The sequence below is a fragment of the Microcaecilia unicolor genome, chromosome 7, assembly GCF_901765095.1.
Source record: "Microcaecilia unicolor chromosome 7, aMicUni1.1, whole genome shotgun sequence".
Taxonomy (NCBI): Eukaryota; Metazoa; Chordata; class Amphibia; order Gymnophiona; family Siphonopidae; genus Microcaecilia; species Microcaecilia unicolor.
The window spans coordinates 86,008,944-86,030,378 of NC_044037.1; the positions used below are offsets into that span (position 1 = coordinate 86,008,944).

General features: G+C 41.5%; 1 protein-coding gene across 2 annotated transcripts in view; it reads right to left on the minus strand.

Annotated features, from left to right (window-relative positions):
• Positions 1-5,175: 5,175 nt before the first annotated feature.
• Positions 5,176-21,435, minus strand: part of SHROOM4 (shroom family member 4) — a 373,235-nt gene continuing 356,975 nt past the window's right edge. For both annotated transcript variants that reach the window (XM_030210660.1, XM_030210661.1), the window contains 3 exons: positions 16,461-16,638; positions 12,137-12,409; positions 5,176-9,614 (listed from right to left, as the gene is read on the minus strand). In XM_030210660.1, coding sequence (XP_030066520.1) covers positions 9,345-9,614; positions 12,137-12,409; positions 16,461-16,638 — 721 coding nt within the window. In that variant the 3' untranslated portion in view covers positions 5,176-9,344. The remainder of the gene's footprint in view (positions 9,615-12,136; positions 12,410-16,460; positions 16,639-21,435) is intronic.

The following is a 21,435-nucleotide window of genomic DNA, read 5'->3' on the forward strand; positions in this document are numbered from 1 at the left end:
GACTAACCAGGCCATGCACAGAACGCCATTTTTAATTATTTCTTTTGTAGTCTGAGAATGAGAGGAATTACCACAAATTCTATCAGCTCTGTGCATCTGCTAAACAACCAGAATTCAAGCTTCTTAACCTGGGTTTGTTTTGATTGTTCAGTGGCATAGCTTTAACTTTTTTTCCCCCCCCCCCCCTTTTGAATAGACAGTCTTCTGAGTTGTTTGTTTTAACGTAGCCTGATCTTGTAGACACTTTAAGCATACATCGTCGCATCTGTTCCTCTTATTTGTTGGCCACCTCACCTTATAGATAGCTCAACTTTGGCACTTCAGTTTCTATGTGGGGATTTTAGACCATGAAATCAACAAATATCCACAATATGAAAATGTTCATATAAGGAAGGAAAAAGCCTCAAAGAGCTCAAAAATCATATCTTGATTTTAGACCACAGACATTGCAGTGCTGAACCCTGTACACCTGCGGCACTGACTCCACAATCCCAGATCCCTCCCATAGCAGCAGTAGCATCATCCAATCCCCCTAATTTTGCAATTAGAGTATCAAAGTAAAAATACACTGGTATATCGTGTCCACGAATATACCCCAAATTCTATACATGGCACCTTAACATGTGCACACGAATTTGGGCTGCATGGCCACTAATTGGCTGTAATTAGAATGTACAATGTGGTGTATGTAAATTCTAACGTGAGCAGTCGAAAAGTGGGTATGGAACCGGCGCAAGTTTTTCAGCGTTGATTTTTAATGCACCATTTATACAATTTGGCCCATAGTGCTCAGGGGATGTGCGCAGTTTGTAAAAAGAAGTAACACGTGCTATCCCTCAGATTCTATATAGTGTGCTTAGATTTAGGCGTCAAAATTGGCGTGGATTCTTAACACAGCATGTAACTTAAATGGCTTAACAAGCTAATGAGCAATGATATCAGCACTTAAGAAGCAATAATGAGCACTGATTAGAATTTAGGCACACAACTCGCTAAGCGTAATCTGTAAAGATATGCGCTAAACTTCTAACACACGCAGGCAAAAAGGGGTGTGGTTATGGGCAGGGAAATAGGCATTTCATGGACGTTCCAAAATGTATGTGCCTAGTTATAGAATATGGTCTAGTGTGCCTAAATATGCATGCAGGGATTTACACTGTTTTCATTGGTGTAAATGGATGTGCGCAGATTTAGGCGCTGAAATATCAACTAAGCTTATTCTATAATCGATGCCTAAATCTAGGCACCAATTATAGAATACACTTAGTGGGCACTCATTTAGCGCCAATTTTTTAGGTGCCATATATAGAATCTCCTCCTACATGCATGAAAATACAGTAATCATTCTAATCCACTTCCGTATTTTAAGGCTGGAGCTACAATGACATAACTATCCCAGAAGCCTCCCACATTTCTGGGATTCTTGGGCCACTGATCATCTTTCCTTCAAGTTAAAACAGTGGTTCCCAAACCTGATCCTGGAGGCACCCCAGCCAGTCAGGGTTTTGGGATATCCACCAAGAATATTCATGAGATTGGCATGCTATGGAGGCAGTGCATGTAAATCTCTCTCACGAATATATATTGTGGATATCCCAAAAACCTGACTGGGTGGGGTGACTCCAGGACCAAGTTTGTGAACCACCGAGTTAAAACATTCTTCCTGAGGTACTACCTAGACCACTTCCACTGTGATGTAAATCTATTACTTCCTGCCTTCTCTGCAGTACATATTACATATCAGTACGTTTGCTGTACAGTGGCAACAGCTTAATCACCACCATGATAAAGAAAAAGCATCAAAACACAGCGATCCATTGTCATTAGCACCATTTTATGTCCTTTAGTGCACAAAAACATGCCTTTTTAGTCTCCTCTACCCTGGTCCATACAGACATTTTAAAAGATACATGATAGAATTAAAATTTACAAAGATGCATCACGATAGACAACATTAACAGTATCAAAACAAAGCCAACAAAGGCCCAGTGATAGTGTTTACAGAATAAATGTACGGAATGCAATTACATTATACAAAATTATAAAATAATACATTACCAAAACAATTGGCACATAAAAACATGTTTGTGCTAAAAGCGTAAGGCAGGCACATAAGCGTTTGTAGACAAGCTTGTAGGGCAGTATCATCTTCATACAAAATTATATAGATGTACGTATAAAATAAAGTTCTAGGAAGCATTACATTTAGTTAAATGTCTTAAAAGTCTGAAGCACTGATTTGTAATTGGAATGAAGCAACTTAAAAGCCGGCTTTTGGCAAATACAATCCTCTTTCAGTCTCTGATCCCTTTCTCAAAGTCCATACTGTCTATTATTGATCTGGGTGACTGTCTGTTTTCCCGTGTGCTTATGCGTACAAAGATTATGTAAAATGTTTTCGACAAATATTTGAGATATGTATACAAACTACCCAGCTATTTCAATCCCATCTCTGGTATTTAACATAGAAAATATTCATACCTCACAGATGATTCAGGATCAATAACCAATAGGTGAAGCTTCTGGAAGGGCACTTATCAAAGTCTGTGACTATGCACGTCAGCAGCCCTTACAGAGGCTGAGGTCACTTTACTGAAGCTACCGAAAACACTTGAGCCTAAATGTCGTACAAAGCATGAATAACCTTATTCTAGTTTTCTATTGAGAGTAAATGGAAGGAACTACTCTTAAAATGTATTGGCATTAGCAGAAGAAATACTGAGTCTGATCAAGTAATTTTCCCCCAGCCGTTACAGAGTACCAGCACCTTTATTTCCTGTCTTCCAAAAATGCCCTATCCACCCCATTACATTTCTCACTCAAAATCTACTAGCTTGATTTCCCCCCCACAATTGGTGCACCAGCCATCCTCAAACCTGTGACCCTCAGATTCAAAGGCAGTTGGCTTTCCAGGTACTGCTATTCTGCTTCCCCTGTCCCCTATAGTTGGCTCCGCATAGGTACTGGCGGGGGGGGGTGGGGGAGTGCTAATAAGTTAATGGCTAGTGTTATGTGAATTGGATATCATAGTACCTAGCTGAATACTGTATAGGACAAACCTTTTTCCTGATTAGCCATGGTTTCTACTTGGTACTATGGTGAAGTTCAGATGTTCCATAGGGTCCTGGAATACTGCATGTACGATAAATGCGATACACTGTTGGTCATTTCAGTAAAGGGAAGGGAAATGGGCCATGATATACCACCTGAGGGTTGTTGTTTTTTTTTTCAACTACATTCAAAGCGGTTTACATATATTCAGATACTTATTTTGTACCAGGGGCAATGGAGGGTTAGGTGATTTGCCCAGAGTCACAAGCAGCTGCAGTGGGACTCAAACTCAGTTCCCCAGGATTAAAGTCCACTGCACTAACCACTAGGCTACTCCTCCACATTGTCCAGTCTTAGGAACACGCCTGCCATTATAAAAAGGAATGCAGCTTGCAAGGGAGAAATCTAGTCCTCAGGTGCCACAGACTAGGGTTTCAGGATTTCTGCAATGAATATTCATGAGATATTTGCATATATCTGATTAGAGAATGGAGTTCATTTGAATACTTTTCTTATAGTAATTACTGGCCCTGTTTGCGGCACTTTAGGCTCAGAGTTTGCTATCACTTGCCTAATAGAAGCCACCAGCAAATATAAATCAATGTGACCAACACCAATATTCAAAATATTTGGGATTTCCCAGAGTAGCTCCTAATTATTATTCTTTCTATAGATGACAGCTTGGTGCCAAACTATTTCTTGCATGAAATGTAACCTTGCAAGTTTTCTATAAAGATCATGATTAATTTAAAAGTGGTTGGTTTTGCTTTTGAAAGCAAGTGTGCTAGTTTCATAAACATTGCATATGATATTTTTATACAGTTTATATATTGCACTTTGTTGAGGTGAGGTACTGTATATCTCAGTTTAAAGTAGGTCAAAGTAGAGAAATTAATGTTTACAACAATGCAAAGAAGAAATGGCTCAATCTAGCCTATTTCCTAAATTAGAGACTGTGGAAGAACTTGGAACAAACTGCTTTCATATTATCTGCATTTGCTGCCAAGTGCATTAATAGGAATCCTGTTTGCCTGAAACAGTTTTCTCTCTTGCTGCAAAAACAGATTGAAGGTTTTTGAGACTTTTCTCGCTTTCCAGGCTGCTAGAATGGGGAAGGACATATTCAATATCCTAAGGATTTCACATAACTATTTAGGATTCAGAAGAAAAAAGAATTTCCACAGATTTGTTTTAAATAAGGAAATAAGTTTATGCAACTGTAATAATATATATATATATATTAATGGAACATTGTATTTAACTGTTTCAATGTAATTCCTAAAGAATGTTTAGTCTCATTAATTTGTAATTCACTTGGAACTGCAAAGGTGTTAGCAGAACATATATCCTAATGTTATACTATGCTAAAAACAAGAATTCTCTACTGAGCCACTGTCTGCCCTGAGACATCCTGGATTCCAGACTTGTGAACGAGTTGACAGTTCAGACTATTAACAGAAAGAGTAGGACAATTATTGCTGGTGAAAATCTCAGTCCACTGCAACTGAGTAATAATCAAACGTAATCCCTATTGTTCACCTGAAATTCGTTCCTGTGGTGATAGTGGGTCAGAATAAGCCATAGTGATACCAGTGCAACATGCCATCCATAGTGTTATGCCTTTTTTGACAGAGGTTCCCCTAAGATACAGTTCAAATCTTGTTACAATTCTTTATTGTTCTTGAAACACTAGTCTGAACAAGTTGGTTGTGTCTTCTTCCTACCAGCGGATGGCAGTAGAGAACAGAGTTCTCTGACACCACCCTGGAACCCTCTAGTATTTTCTCTACCTCCAGCAGATAGAAGGTGGTTCAGGCTGGTGCAGCAGGTCCTAGTGTGCAGGTGACGACCCGCAGTCTATGGTTTAGCCTTGCTCCAGTAGAGCAGAAAGTTTTATTTTTGGAAAACTGGTTATGCCAGCAGACCTTTTAAAGGGAGGCTAGGCATTTTGCTGATCAAATTATGTGGATCAGTCATGCCAGGGGAGTAAGAGCTTCACATGGTTGGCATGTAGAGAACTGTGGACCTCTCTGTTAATTGCCAGCAGACTTCTACGGTCTGTACCCTGAGAAAGGCAAGAACAAATCAAACTCGGGTATACATATAAAGTATCACATACCATGTAAAATGAATTTTTGTTGGGCAGACTGGATGGACCATACAGGTCTACCGTCATTTACTATGTTACTATATGTTAGTATGTTACTGTTCAATAAAAGATCATGGATATCCGGGTTTGTTAAGCACAGGTTCTCCCTCCCTTCCCATATGTACAACTTGTATTTTAAATTATCGCTGTGGTAAAGACTAATTTCCACAAATCATCTCCATATGTTAGCAGTCACATTACTTGAAATCTAGGCTTTTGTGCAACAGTGCTGAAGAATCCAGATGTCTCTGCAAATGTGTGATGCTTGTGCCACGTGGTACTCGCTGCAGTGCAGGAGAAAGTCACAAACAGTAGTGGAAGAAACCTGAAATGATCAGAGATGGATTTTTAATTTTGGGTAAATAGTCCTACTGCTGTGATCCTTTGTGTTTGATGCTTTGCAGGAATAGATGTGAGAAACCAGTTAGCGTGCTTGTATGAGACTAAAGGACATTTTATCTAGAATAAGGAGGACAGACAGTGTACATTTTTTACAAAAACCCTTTTCTTTTGGGTAGCTTTTTGTTGAATTCTAGATTAAAGCAAATAATCTTTAGTTTCAAAGGAAAAGCTTAGAAGCCATAAGCACAGTTGAAATGACAAAGCTTTTGAAGTGGACAGAAGCTTCTTCAAGTACTGTTTTAAGACATTATAAGCCTTCAATTAAAGAGACCATCCTGCAGCCTAATTTATAGTGACCAGGTGGCTCTTTTTTTAAACTGGGAGTATGCTGGTACTTTAACCGCTGCATTTCAGCAAAGCAGTTAAGAAAAATATGGTATGCTTGATTTCTTAAGCTTCTCAAATATTTGCATAACATTTTCAAGGGCAGCTACGTGTAAGCTGTAGTGCATATTCAAGTATTAAGACTAAGGTTAAAGTCAGTTGAAACATCATAACACACTGCCATTCTCCCTGAAGGAACCATGAGAAAAGTAATCAAAATGTCTCTCCAATTTGGTAAAAACAAAAAAAAATCCAGGTTGCTTACTCCAATATGAGTTTTATGGGACAGTTTCCAGGCTCTCTTGTCTGTGTATATATTTTTCGGCTCCTCTCTTTTTGTGAAAGGAGAATTTCTAGTGAGATTTTGGAAGGGAGAAGGTATTATTGTCTGAATGCCAAGGAATATAGATGGGATTTTCCCCCCTTCTCAGGCAAACAGAATATGAGAGTAACATTTTAGCTTGGAACAGCTCAGATATCAACAGAGTGAAAATCATCAGTTCCTGTTGCAACCTTATCTATTCATCTTGGCTTGTTCATCCCTCTAACACAGTTTTCAGTTTCAAGGTGCTGTGAGTAGACATCCCCATAGAGATGAAAACCAGCAGCTCAGGTCTACCAATTAACGAAGAGAAGAACCTCTCACTTCACATGTCTAAGAGATGCTTGGAGAGGGCGGCCATTCTACATTCATACTAGATCTGCAGTTTTCCTTCTGGTCCACTCTAACCAGTCTGGCTGGAAATATAACCTCATATATGTTCTGAAACATGGATCAAATGTGTGTGGAGGGGGCGGAAGTAAGGTGGGCTCATAGGCTTGGGTTGAGAATTACTGATCTGTGTTTTGCCAGGAGGCAAAGTTACTTAACCTATTAACAACCTAACTTCATTTGTATTGGAGATTGTCCACAATTCATTTTTCTCATTCCCACCCCAATGTTCTTGATTGGCCATAGTCCTGCTTCGTTATGGCAGATAAAGATTTCCAGCAGTAGAATGTACTAGAAAATTAAGACTGGAGCATGATTTTTAGGCAATACACAGTTAACTACCCAAGCATGGATATAGGTCTGACATTGGAATTTAATGGCAGATCTATGGCTTGACCTCAACTGGCATTACCCGCACTGAGGAGTAAGTTTACTAGCGTTTTTAACGTGCCTGTAAATTTAAGGCACGTTAAACGCTAATCCACCTATAAATTTCTATGGGCGCGATAGCGTTTAATGCGCGTATACCATTCACGCACGTTAAAGATGCTAACGCACTCTTAGTGCCACTTAGTAAACATAGGCATGAGTGGGTAGTGGTACAGGGATGTGAAGGACAGGGGAGGGGTCTCTCTGAATTCTCTCTCTATTCTTATACCTTTGATTTGCTTTTTACTTTTTTTTTTTAATTAAGAAAATGTAGACTATAAATATCCAAATGATTTTTTTTTAAGTAACCCCCCTCCCCCCCCCCCCCCCCAAACCATGGATCTGGGGTACAAAAACTTATAATAATACAAAACTAAGCACTATATAAAAATCATCTGGCAGGACCTGTGCAATTCATATTCTACATGTGCAGGGGATGAGCTCCTATGGAGATTACACGGTATTACAAGTGCTAGCAGCGCCTGCACCCCCAGACATTAAAGATTCTCACCTTTCAGGGTCAGGGTGAAATTAAACAAATTTACAAAGGCCTTTTTTGGATAGTTCTGATCAATTAAGCAGACATTCACATTCTTAACATGAAGTCAGTCATAAGGCTGGGGACTCCACATCGTAGGGATGGTAAAAAAACAAAACAAAAACATACTTCTCTATGTGGCATATCAGTGAGAGTAACAGTCTAAGAAGAAATGCATCTGTAATGAGCTGGAAGTACATGGTGCTGACCCAATGGCAAGACAAGCAGGATAAGGTTTGACATTAAAAACTTACAAATTAGATCCCGACAGTCATATCCAAACCAGGTTTCCCAGAAAATTCAGGTATGCTCATGGTCCTCACACTGCAGCCAAACTACAAGCTACTCTTAAAAATGATAAATATGAATGCAGCTATATAAAATGTGAGCATGTGTGTGACAGGTTCTATAAATATACTGTACACATACATGCTACAGCTTCCAGTTTATGAATGTATTAAAAAGGCAGAAAACGTCTAATTTTTGTATTTGCTGTGCCTAAAGAAACCAAAATAGAAAGAGATTGACATTAGAAATGATGACTCCAGTTCTCAGTTATTCAAGGTTGATCGTAACATTCAAGACCAATAGTTTAAAGGGTGGGGTGGAAGAGAGAGAGAGAGATTTTAGGTTCAGGCGCTGACCTCTAGTTAAAAAAAAATAAAAAAGTAAAAATTCCACAGCCAGGGGACCAATGCTAAGATCAGTTTCTGGGGATTCCTAAGATAAAGTCTGCAATGATACATTTTTATGAAGAGGTGTGTCCTCAAAAACCCTTCATGTTCCTCTAATTTTCACAATACAAAATAAAATAAAAAAAATATACAAATAAATAAAACTAAAAGACCATACATATGATCTAAAAAAAAAAAAAAGAGCTGTGTTTCTTAGCCAGTTATAATTGTGGCAGACCCACTGCCACGTTTCTGCTGTGGAAGAACATTGCATTATCCCTTTTGTTACCAAACCTCATTCATCACTAAAAAGCCCAAGGCAAAGCATTATTTCTCCTGATGTGGAAGAGAATCAAGAGCACTTGAAGAGGGGCTGGGAAGGATCTCTGCTGTTTCCTTTGCAAAAAGAAATAAACATGTAGCAGACAATAGAACTACTGATTGTCTGACCCGACAGCATCCCCAAACATTTGCATAAATCTTGATAACCAGATGTACAGGTGATACTGGTCTCTTCAGCAGGGAAGTCTTGGTGGCCCCTTGGCATTGGAAGTTAACCAGAATGATGAGTTCACAAATATTGCAGTTTGTTGTTAGGTTAGGATCCATTGTGCTAACAGGTCTCATCCTGTAATCAAGGGGATGGTTGGGCGGTCCTACGGTAGCCCATTGGGAATTATATGTGCTCTCGATTTGACACTTCTCACAGATCCACTGTGTCAACACTTGATTGTCCTCACAAAGTTCAACAATAAACTTACAGATTTTTCCAAGCCGGAAGACATCCAAAGTCAACAAGACCTGAATTTAAATTCTCTAGACTTAAAGTACAAGAAAAGAAAACGTAATTATTATTATCATTCTTATTATTTTAGAAAAGCAAAATTATTAACTCCCTATAAGAAATCAATAAGGTGGCTTGGAAACCATCATGACTTTGGAAATAAAGTATCACCTTGTGATTAATATAGTAAATATGTCTTTTGAAATAAAGTCAAGGCATCCACAATAAGACTGTATTCATTAAAATATTTCAAAAATAATAATTTTGCTTTGGTCCAATACTCAAAAATCCTTTGGGCTTGACAGAAGACTTTCCCTGAGACATTTTAGCTGCTCTTCCCCTAGTTTAATCTTTTCCTCCAGCTCCCTCTGTTCTATGATGAGGGCTGACTTCATCTTCACAAAGTGATGGTAGTCTTGAAGCTGCTCCTCCATCAGGTACCGAGAGATTGTGTCATACACCACCTTCTCCCGACGGTCCACATTCTCCTTCAGTTCTTTGGCATCCTCCAGCTGCTCAGTCAGCTGTCGCTTTTTCTCTATCAGTGCAAGCTGGAAGAAAAGTTGTTAAAGACAACATAAGTTAATTATTAACCTCCTTAACTTATTCTCCATAGATAGGTGAACAAAAATTATTAGGCAGACACAGGGCCGGTCTTAGCAATTACGGGGCCCTGTGCAGGTCAGTTCAGTGGGGCCCCCCTCACCCGCCACCATAAGCCATAATTTTTCAGAGTTTAAAAGGAAGTTTAGAGCACTCGGAACCACATCTCACCCCATCCGCCACATTTAAGTAGAGAGCAGCAGACAGCGGCAGCGATTTTCATATCCCGTCAGCTGCCACGTCCAGAGCCTCCTCCCCTTACAGAAGCAGGAAGTGACATCAAAAGGGGGCGGGACACAGCAGCAAGGAGGCTCAGGGTTTGGCAGCTGACAGGATATGTAAATCGCTGTCGATACCTGATGCTCTCTACTGAAATGTGGATGCACATTAAGGTATGGAGCAGGGACGTGTTCCAAGACAGGAGGACAGAGATGTGGGGCCCCTAGAAGCCACAGGGCCCTATGCGACCGCCCCTGTCAGAGATGCGGGGCCCTGTGCGACCGACCCCAGCGCCCCTGCCTAAGATCGGCCCTGGGCAGAAAGCTTTCCCCGTTTTATGTCTCTTGCTAGCAGAGCAACAGTACGATAAAGAGAAGAGCTTGGCCTGCCTTCAACCTCCTAAATATTCCAGAATCTTCAGGATTCAGACTCAGACAATTACCGTATTAAGATGTACCACACCATAAGTTTTAGAAGATAATACCAGAAGGAGGAATCCCTTGGGATGGTATACTTTGGATTTTGTTGTACAGGGATTGGAAGAGGATTGGGGGGGGGGGGGGGGGGGATGGAAATTCAAGGGGAAGGTGTTGTTTATGAGAATCGGGGGGAGGGGGTGTAAGGATGGGGTTCACTGTAGATCTGTTCTTTCTTATACGGTTTTGTTAACTAACATTTTTGATATATTACTCATATTGATTGGGATGCTATTGCTATTACACTTATGTTGTCTTATTAAGGAGATTTGGGGGGAGGGAGGTGGGGGGAGGGAAACAAAAAATTAAAAGTATGGTGAAGGATGCTTTTCTTTGTGTGTATTGTGCTTGTATTGAGTCTTATCACCGTGTATCATTCGACATTTGATAGCATGTCTTTTGAGACTTCTTTTCTTTCCTTGTCAATAAAGAAATTTACACATAAGATGTACTACACCAAAGGACTCTTGATTGTCCCACATAAATCTTTCTCCTGATGCAGTAAGAAACCATTGTGCAGGAAAATCAGTAGTAAAACTACTGTGCTAAAAAGTAGCTCAGTGGGCATGCAAAATGGTGAATAATAAATTCTTCCAGATGTAGAAAACCGTTCTAAGATCTATCATGGATTTTTACTCTTCTCCTACCACCAAATCTTTATATTATCTCTTTACCGTCTCAGGGCTGAAGTAAAGTTGCAATGTGGGAGCAAAAGGGTGACGTGCCATGCTTTTGCACGCAATTTTAGGAGTTCTGAGGAGAGGTCAGCTGAACAGCCCTCTTTGGTGCTAAATTCCTCAGACAGAAATCTAGACATAAACTGCTGGATTCTATTCAATGCGCCTAGCATTCCGCACCAAAATCCAAGCGTATTCTGTAACAACGCGCATTACTTACTTTGCTTAACAAGACAATCATCGTTGTTAACAGCACTTAGCAATAATGAGCACTAATTGGTGAAAATAAGCATTTATGCGCACAAGTCCCTAAGCATATTCTGTACCTAGATTTTAATGCGCGCAGGCAAAAGGGGCATGGTTAAGGGCATGGAAATGGGCGTTTTGTGGGCATTCCAAACTTTGTGTGTATTGTTATAGAATATGGCCCTCTGTGCCTAAATCTACGTGCCGGGATTTACACTACATTTTCGTTGATGTAAATGGAGGCACATAGTTTTAGGCGCTAGAATGTCAACTAAGCGTATTCTATTTACAGCACCTAAATATAGGCGCTGCTTATAGAATACGATTAAGCAGAACTGTCTTCTGTGTGGAATTTCTAGGCGCCATACATAGAGTCTGGCCCAAAATCATCTTACTAAGGTGCGCTGAAAAATGGCATGCAGTAGTGTAGGCGTGGGTTTTGGGCACGCACTGATCCATTTTTCAGCGCCCCTATAAAAAAAAGGCCTTTTTAAATTTATGCAGAAAATGGACGTACAGCAAAATCAAAGCTGCCGTGCGTCCATTTTGGGTCTGTAACCTTACCGCCAGCCATTGAACTAGCGGTAAAGACACACACGGTAACCGGGCGGTAAGGTCGCAGACCCAAAATGGACGCACAGCAATTTGGATTTTGCCGCACGTCCATTTTTGGCAAAAATGTTAAAAAAGGTGTTTTTTACAGGTGCGTTGAAAAATCGATCGGCGGACGCACCCACAATCCGCACCTACACTACCAAAGCCATTTTTCAGCGCACCTTTGGTAAAAGGACCCCTTAAAAACTGGCAGAACAAACCACTCCACACCCCCTCCCTCCTCAAGTGAAGCAGTACCTTTTCCTCCTTAGCTGTTTCTGGGTCCAGGCAGTTCAGAGCGTTCTCTACTCTTGCTAAGCGCCCGGACAGGGACAGCAGCAGGTTAACTACTTTGTCCAGGTCGCCGATAAACATCCTGTACTTGTCCAACTCATTGACCTTGCACACCGTTTTTACCAGGGCTTCTACTTCCTCGCCAAGGGCCAAGTTGGCAGCTATGTCTTCCAGGAGACCTCTCTGGGCTTCGTGCAGCACAGACAACTTACGGCTTATGCTTTCAATCAGCTGCATCTAGAAGAAAGGTGGGTGATAACAGAAACAACGTAAGGAATGAAAAAGTAAGGAAAAACATAGACACAAATTAAATAAGCAAAGCAGCATAAAAAACAAAACAAAAAAAAACCCACCTCAAGGGGGCCAATACTCAGCTGGATATTCTACTCAGCTGGATATTGTGCAGATTTACTGAATGTGTCCAGTTAAAGTTAACTCCACTACTTATCCATTTAACTACGTGAAAGGTATCCTGCCAGCTTGACTTGACCTGTTGAAGTCTGACTGCACCTTTCAGCCTGCCTCTCTCCCCTCCCATATTTAACTACCTGCAGGCTGAGGATGGAAGGAAGAGGAGGAAATTAAAAACTTAAGATTTGAACGGGTAATTCCCAAAGTTATCCAGACAACTCTATCAAATATTGCCCCCTATGTAAATAAGGACAAGCTGAGAGTTGAAAGATTAAAGAAAGTCAATGATGGGAAAAATAATCAGAGGATAGACGTCAATGAAAACCATGGGATTCTGAGAAACGGGAAGAAAATAGCAGTTAAGAAAAGAAAAGAAAAAGATGAAAACAACAAAAAAAAATGACAGGAGTCTTAAACACAGTTGCTGTGTGTTGTGTGGATTGTGGTGGTTTTTTTCTTTCAGTATATGCATCAAATTACCATATCCAACCAAAAAAACACCACTATGAAAATTGATATAAGGTTATCTAATCATTTATCTAATCATTGTGACTCTGGGCAAGTCATTTAACCCTCGATTGCCCCAGGTACAAATAAGTACCTGTATGCACTATGTAAACCACTTTGAATGTGGTTGCAAAAACCACTGACAGGTGGTATTATCAAGTCCCTTTCCCTTCCCTAAACTGGATTGCCACATACAGACACAGATCTACAAAGTCTGCCTGGCACAGTCAGAGAAGCCGCTCAAGTGTCACTCACAAATCCACCTCCTGGTTTTCTACCATCTATTTTCAAAATAGAATTCAGAAAGGTGTGGGATGAACTCTATCACTGTTTTTGTCTCTATACCTCCCTCAGGAAGGCATTCCAGGCATCGACCACACTCTCTGTGAAAAAGAATTTCCTGACATTACTCCTCAGCTTACCACCCCCCAAACCTCAGCTCAAGTGCTCTAGTTTTATCATTTCCCCTTCTCTGGAAGAGATTTGTTTCTATATTAATACCTTTCAAGTATTTAAATGTCTGTATCGTATCTCCCCTGTCCCTTCTTTCCTCTAGGCTATACAGATTCAGGTCTTCCAGTCTCTTCTCATACATCTTATGGCGAAAGCCCCATATCATTGTTGCCACCTTCCTCTGGATCGCTTCTAGTCTTTTTACATCCTTCGCAAGATATGGCTTTCAAAACTGAACACAATACTGCAGGTGGGGCCTCACTAGTGACTTGTACAGGGGCATCAACACCTCCTTTCTTCTGCTGGTTACTCCTCTCTCGATGCAGCCTAGCATCCTTCTGGCTATAATCACCGCTTTGCCACACTGTTTTTTTGCTTTAAGGTCCTCGGACACAATCACCCCAAGGTCCCTCTCCCCGTCTGTGCATGTCAATCCCACTGCAGCTCCTTGTGAATCTAGGCAAGTCACTTAACCCTCCATTGCCCCAGGTACAAAATAAGTACCTGTATATAATATGTAAACCGCTTTGATTGTAACCACAGAAAGGCAGTATCCCTTATTTGAAAGTTTACCTCATTTATCGTTTTTATGTTCATTCTTGTTTATTTTACTATTGTTATGCTGTTGACAAAATTGTAAGTTTTTATGTTAAGCTATATCTGCTGTACACTGCGCCTTGGGTGAATCTCTTCATAAAGGTGGTTAATAAATCCCAATAAATAAATGGGGGGGGGGGGGGTACACATAGGGACAGAGCGTGGACAGGACAGAGGTGAGGTTCCCAAATACATGCATAACTTACAGAACACCAAGTTATGGGTGTCCCCACTGCACTCAGGTGCTCGCACCTAGCTGGCTTAAGTGCGGTTCTCTAAATGTTAGCATTACGCTAGTATTATATACTAGAATCTAGGTGCCATTGGCTCCTACGGTGCGGCCTCGGGGTGCCTAACCAGAGGTGCTCCCTAGTGACTAAGCTTAGGGCAGTGGTTCCCAAACCTGGTCCTGGAGGTACCTCAGCCAGTCAGGTTGTCAGGATACCCATAATGAATATTCATGAGAGAGATTTGCATGTACTGGACACAGTGCATGCAAATCTCTCTCATGAACATTCATTGTGGGTATCCTGAAAACTTGACTGGCTGGGGTGCCTCCAGGACCAGGTTTGGGAACCACTGGCTTAGGTGGTCAGAACACATGTAAATGCTGATATTTATTTGCATAAATTACCTCTTCTGAAGTACTGACTGATGTGAAAGAACTGTGGGTGGAGTGCTTGTGTGCACAGATTATACGATTCATTAATCTACATGCATACTTGTGAGAGGTCGTCTCTAACACTTATACCAACCCTCGAGCTGGTGCAAGTGCTGGAGCCTGCATTTAAGCACATTCTTTCACTCCTACCCTAGTACTTTATAAAGTCAAGCAGGTGCGTACTTCACTTTATAACACAGACATGTATTACCTAAGTGTGACTTTATAAAACTGCCCTCGTCGGGGCAATTCTAGAACTGGATGCTTGAGAGGCACCTGTTCTATACTAGAAGATAGGCGCTTACTTTCCTTTCTAGAATACATGCATAACAGCAAAACTATGTGCTTAAGAGATGCGCCAACACTTATATCAGCCATAGAACTGGTGTGTGTGTGCGTCTAAGTGCCCCGACTCTATCTAGGTATACGCCTGCCTATAAAATGCGCACTCTGGAAGATATGTGCGTGTTTACAGAACAGCAATTAGACAAAATTTTGGCATTTATACTTGCATATGAACACTTGTGTCTATGCTACTGTTCTAACGAAATATGTGCATAATCAGCGTGTAACTGTGAGTACTTTGTAGAATTGCCTTGCACGCAGGGCCGGTGTTAGGGGGTGGTAAAACAGGGCAACTGCCTTAGGCCTCATGCCACAGGGGGCCCAACCTGCCTCAAGCTGGCAGGCTTTGGAGGCCCCTTCCCAGTTTCTGCCCTGGGCCCCTGCATGTCTTAACACCAGCCCTTTTTGCACATGTCTTTAACCTCACGGCTCCAGAAGCAGTTCTGGCTCATGGCCCCTAGCTGAGGCATATTGCTGGAATGTCTGGGCTAAATGTTGGGGGAGGGGGTATAAAATAGAGGATACCAAAGGTAGCAGCTAGTAAAGGCTCATGGTACCACTCCAATTCAGCTTGTACTTCAAAGGAGCAATCAATGTCACAACAGATAAATCTCCCTAGCTGCATATTACAAGATCATAGTCCGTCTGATGTGGTCCCTTGGTTACATACTAGTTTCGTTTGGCTATTTTCCCCATTGGAGGTTTATTTGGCTTGTTTCACACATTTGTGCTAATAAAACAAATTGCTGAAAATTGATTTCGTGTGTACTCAATCTATTAAGTCACACTAACAAACCAAACACATACTTACAAATGCACATCCCTGTTACGCATTTGTTAATTGATCTCTGTATTACAGACTGCAGGATAACTTATTTTTCATTTTACAGATGGACTGTATACATCAATCCATCAGGAGGTGTGATAATACTCTCACACGTCTTATAGTTTAGATTCAAATTGCAGGTGTAGCCCCCGCATGAATGCCTGTGATAATATGCATATATTATTACATATTCCATCTTTTATGTTTCAACATTTTTATTGACAAACCAATACAGAAATAAAGTTTTCACACATGAATCTACAAAAGCAATTGTCGTCTGTGTTCATTATCATAATCTAACATTGTTTTTTCTTTTCACCCTCCTCCCCCAACCCCTCCTCCTCTCTTCTTTCCAGTGATACCATCCGATGGTTTTACCCTTCACCCCCCCCTTCCCCTACCCCTCCCCCTGTCCCTCCCTTCCATCTTTTGGGGTCCCCCAACAACTATCACTTCAGTTTGGATGGTTACATTAGTCCATAAGTTACCTTTCTCTGAGCTAACTCGTGGTCCACATCTTCATCGGATTCCACTTCAGCCACTTCCGGTAAACCCTTCATTTTGTTCAGAAGCTCTGCCTTGCCAGCCGATGTGTTGTAGTAGGCAGAACAGGAGGTGGGACTGACAGCGCCTCCAGGTGGAGGGGAAATTGGCTGAAACTCATACCTACATAGAAAAGAAAAGAAGCCTCATCACTCTAGAAGTTCTTGAACTTTCAAGGTGGTCCTCAAAGATGTTGGAAGGCTTACAGTCAGGATGTCCCAACACAATAAGTTAGAAACCCTTAGATGTAAGTGTGCAGAGTTAGCATAAGGTTTGGAAACCGTAGCTGTGGGAAATTTGGGGGGGGGGGGTTCCCATTAGTCTCAAATTAGGATTTACCAAGGAAACTGCACCCTCTACTCCTTCACTAGCATCCCAATCATGTGGCAGTCACTAGCAGCATGCTTCTCTATATCAGCTGAAAAATGAACGAATAACCTTCCTCCTACACCTTAACTTCAACCTTCATCCATAAGCACTAACCCCTCAGCCCTGTCACCTGAACCTGACCCCTTTGGTACTCCAAAATCAGAACAATTCTATAAACTAGACACCTACTTTTCTGTGTGTATGTTACGTGTATAACTGTTTAGAATACCAGCATATACGTTTGTATGTACGCTATATGCTAGAATGTTGCCAAAGCGCTATTCTGAAAACACCCACTTAACTTACATAGCATGTAATCCGAGTATCACGTTGTTCAATTGTCCAAGCTTGGACGAGGGACGGATGAGGGGAGATGATTGAGGTCTACAAAATCCTGAGTGGTGTAGAACGAGTAGAAGTAAATCGATTTTTTACTCGTTCCAAAAGTACAAAGACTAGGGGACACGAGTAGGAAGTTACATGGAAATACTTTTAAAACAAATAGGAGGAAACATTTTTTCACTCAACGAATAGTTAAGCTCTGGAACTCTTTGCCGGAGGAGATGGTAACAGCGGTTAGCGCATCTGGGTTTAAAAAAGGTTTGAACAAATTCCTGGAGGAAATGTCCATAGTCTACTATTGAGGCAGACATGGGAAGCAACTGCTTGCCCTGGGATTTGTAGTATGGAGTGTTGCCACGATTTGGGTTTCTGGCAGGTACTTGTGACCTGGCTTGGCCACTGTTTGAAAAACAGGATATTGGGCTAGATGGACCATTGGTCTGACCCAGTATGGCTACTCTTACGTTCTTATGTAAGGCCAATTCTTCTAACTGCACTACAAGCAATAGGCTCCATAGGTATATTCGTCAACCTTGTTAAATACTTCTCCTATACGGCTGGTGGTTAAATCACTAGGCTCAAAAGACATTTTAGGCTCCAGGTTCAAGATTCCGTTCCACCATACACACTGTGTAACTTTAATTAGTCATTTTGAGGATGAGGTGTTAATGGAACCATAATGCTTGCTAAACAATGTAATATTTTTCTACTGTGTCTTGTGTGTATTTGTCTGATTATAGGGCTGTGTTGTTTTTGGGTTTTTAAAAAATATTCTAACAGTGAATATTTGCCTTATAGTTGAGTGCCTCCAAATTAAATTTTTCCTTCATGACAGTGGATGAAATTAAAGATTGCCATATATTTATAGTCAACCTACAGACAGGCAAATATGGTAACCCAGCACAAAGACAGCCTGCAAAGTTTTGCTCCAGAATATTTCAAACAAGATAAAAATGTTATTTGCAGTCCAAGATTCAGGCATAGCTACTAAGTTGCTTTGCATGATTTTGCATACAGAAACTCATTAACTGTAAGTTGAGTAAAATTTCATAACAGAAAATTTTACCTTTACAAAGGCGAAAAGCTTCACAAATGGTGCTCCGCATGCTAAATTGGAAAACAGTATACTGTTGCAAATAGCATAAACTATTGCAAATTATTCACTAGTAGCTGTTTAACATTTTAAAATATATTTCTTTATTAAATCAATACAATTTTCCTAAAATAAAATCCATTCCCTTAACCCATAGTTATTAACCAATCCATACACCAATACATTTAAAACCAAACAATTCTCCACAATACTCTTTCAATACACATTCAAATAGCATATATCTGGCAATCTTTTACATCCGTGTGTGATCATAGCTCTTTAGTCATGTGTAAATCCACTGCTCCAGAGTCTCCCACAAGATTCAGCCTTGCTTCAAATCAGACTCATTGAATCACCAACTTGTAAAATAGTTCTGTCCTTTTTTCCAACAAACCATTGTAACGTTAGTGATAAATCTTGAACAACCATTGATGATGTCAGTCAGCAACATCCAAAACTGTCCATTTTCACCATTAGCAGTATCATGTGTTCCAGATATATATATTTTTTGAAAATGTGGTTACATTTGTATTAAAGTTTCAATCTCTCCTTTTCTTATAGTATTCCACCATACGACCAGGACCCAACATGCTCATGTTTCGCTATAAAAGCGTCATCAGGGGTCTTGAATTTGGCTCATCCAGGTGGTGGGGTAGTCAAATACCAGTGATGCGGTGGTGAGCTAGAACTGCTCTCCTAAACTATTGCAAAAGACATACCTCCCCCTTTAGTACATCACCCTTTTTCTGTCCCTGTGCCTCAAGGACCCATGTGAAGACCAGGCATTCTCAATTTAGACTACTTTCCCTTTCAACAACTTTAAAATCAGTATTTTGACCTGAAGAGCCAAATCAATTGCAGTAGCTACAAAATCAAACGATCTAGACATGCAATAGCACAAGATATCCACTGGAGGGAGCAGACGGTCTGAAAGAAAATAAACCCTACATCTGTTAAGTGCCAATCTGGCCACGTATTTTATACACAACGAAGGGTGAGAAGAATTTTAGATTTTAGCTCAGATGGTTTTCAGTAGTAGCTCAAAGTGAGTTACATTCAGGTACAGCGGGTGTATGTGTATCGGCTTCAGCCTTCTTCTGAAATCAAGCACTATACCCACTCCTCAATCCTGTACCAAAATATCAAAGTCCCACCTCCTACACAGGGTTTCCTTGGTCACTCCTGCCCCAGCAGCTTCCACTTGAAATATGGCAGCATCGGGCCCCTAATAACTGTCTGTACGGCATTCAAGCAGGGGTTCTCAACCCAGTCCTGGGGGCATACCCAGTCAGTTGGGTTTTCAGGATATCCACAATGAATATGCACGAAACAGATCTGCAAACCAAGGAGGCAGTGCATGGGTTGAGAAGCACATGCTATGACATTCATCTTTCGTTTCGAAAATACCGTCGGGGACGTCCAAATCCTTAGATTTGGTCATCCCTAGAATTGGTCATTTCTGATTTTCGGCGATAATCGAAATCAAGGACATCCATCTCAGAAACGTCCAAATGCAAACCATTTGGTCATGGGAGGAGCCAGCATTTGTAGTGCACTGGTCCCCCTGACATGCCAGGACACCAACTGGGCACCCTAGGGGGTACTGCAGTGGACTTCACAAATTGCTCCCAGGTGCATAGCTCCCTTACCTTGTGTGCTGAGCCCCCCAAAACCCACTACTCACAACTGTACACCAGTACCATAGCCCTTACGGGTGAAGGGGGGCACCTAGATGTGGGTACAGTGGGTTTGTGGTGGGTTTTGGATGGTTCTCTGTTTCCTCCACAAATGTAACAGGTAGGGGGGAATGGGCTTGGGTCCGCCTCTCTGAAATGCACTGCACCCTCTAAAACTGCTCCAGGGACCTGCATACTGCTGTCATGGACCTGAGTATGACATCTGAGGCTGGCATAGAGGCTGAAACAAAATATTTTTAAAGATATTTTTTGAGGGTGGGAGGGGGTTAGTGACCACTGAGGGAGTAAGGGGAGGTCATTCCCGATTCCCTCCTGTGGTCATATGGTCATTTTGGGCATCTTTTTGTGCCTTGGTCGTAAGAAAACACGACCAGGTAAAGTCGTCCAAGTGTTCGTCAGGGACATCCTTGTTTCTTTCGACTATGGGTCAAAGACGTCCAAGTGTTAGGCACGCCCATGTACCATCTTCGCTACACCTCCGATAAGCCCCCTTGAACTTTGGCCGTCCCTGCGATGGCAAGCAGTTGGGGACGTCTAAAATCGGCTTTCGAATATACCAATTTGGACGACCCTGTGAGAAGGAGCCCATCTTCCGATTTATGTCAAAAGATGGGTGTCCTTCTCTTTCGAAAATGAGCCCGTATGTTGTTCAGCTTCCAACCCTTCCCTGCATCAGTAATGCACTACAGGACATGCCTGCTAGAGACTTTATTGTGAAAGGCAAAATGCATTGCATTTGCAAAACAAATAGCCCAAATCTCTCAAATGTCAGCATAAATCAACCCTCCTTCCTCTAGAATCAACTAGCAGCAGAAAAGAGAAGTATTTTCAAACTCCTATGAAAGAATAATAACTTAATTTCTTAAGTTCAATGGTAACACATTCCATTTTGTTGGTCCAACAACATTAAAAGCCTTTGAACGCCATGATGCTTTCCTAAGCTTGTCATAACCCGGGAATAAGATAAAACATGTTATTTTACCACCCCTTTGGAAACAGACTGGATTGGTTATCTTTTAAAGCCCGAGTGCACCCTTTTTTGGCGATGTTGGAGGCAGAACCCAGCTGTCAAAGCTGGCAACAATCAGCTGTCCTGAGCGAAAAGAGGGTTAAACCTTGCATGCGGGTATGGTCAAGCTGAAGCTGAGGAGAAAACAGTGGCTTTGCTGAAGCACTATGCAGCTAGATGGGTGCTATTTGTTAAACATTTTCACAATGGGGCAGCAGAAAGCAGCTGTAGTTTTATTCTCTGAAGGAGATGCATCTCAGCGCAGGGGCGTAGCTACGTGGGGCCACGGGAGCCCTGGCCCCCGCCGACCCTTTCGACCTCCCTTCCTGCCACCGCTAACCCTCCCCCACCGCCGCTATCGGGTACCTGTGCTGGTGGGGGTCCCCAACCCCCGCCAGTCGAAGTCCTCT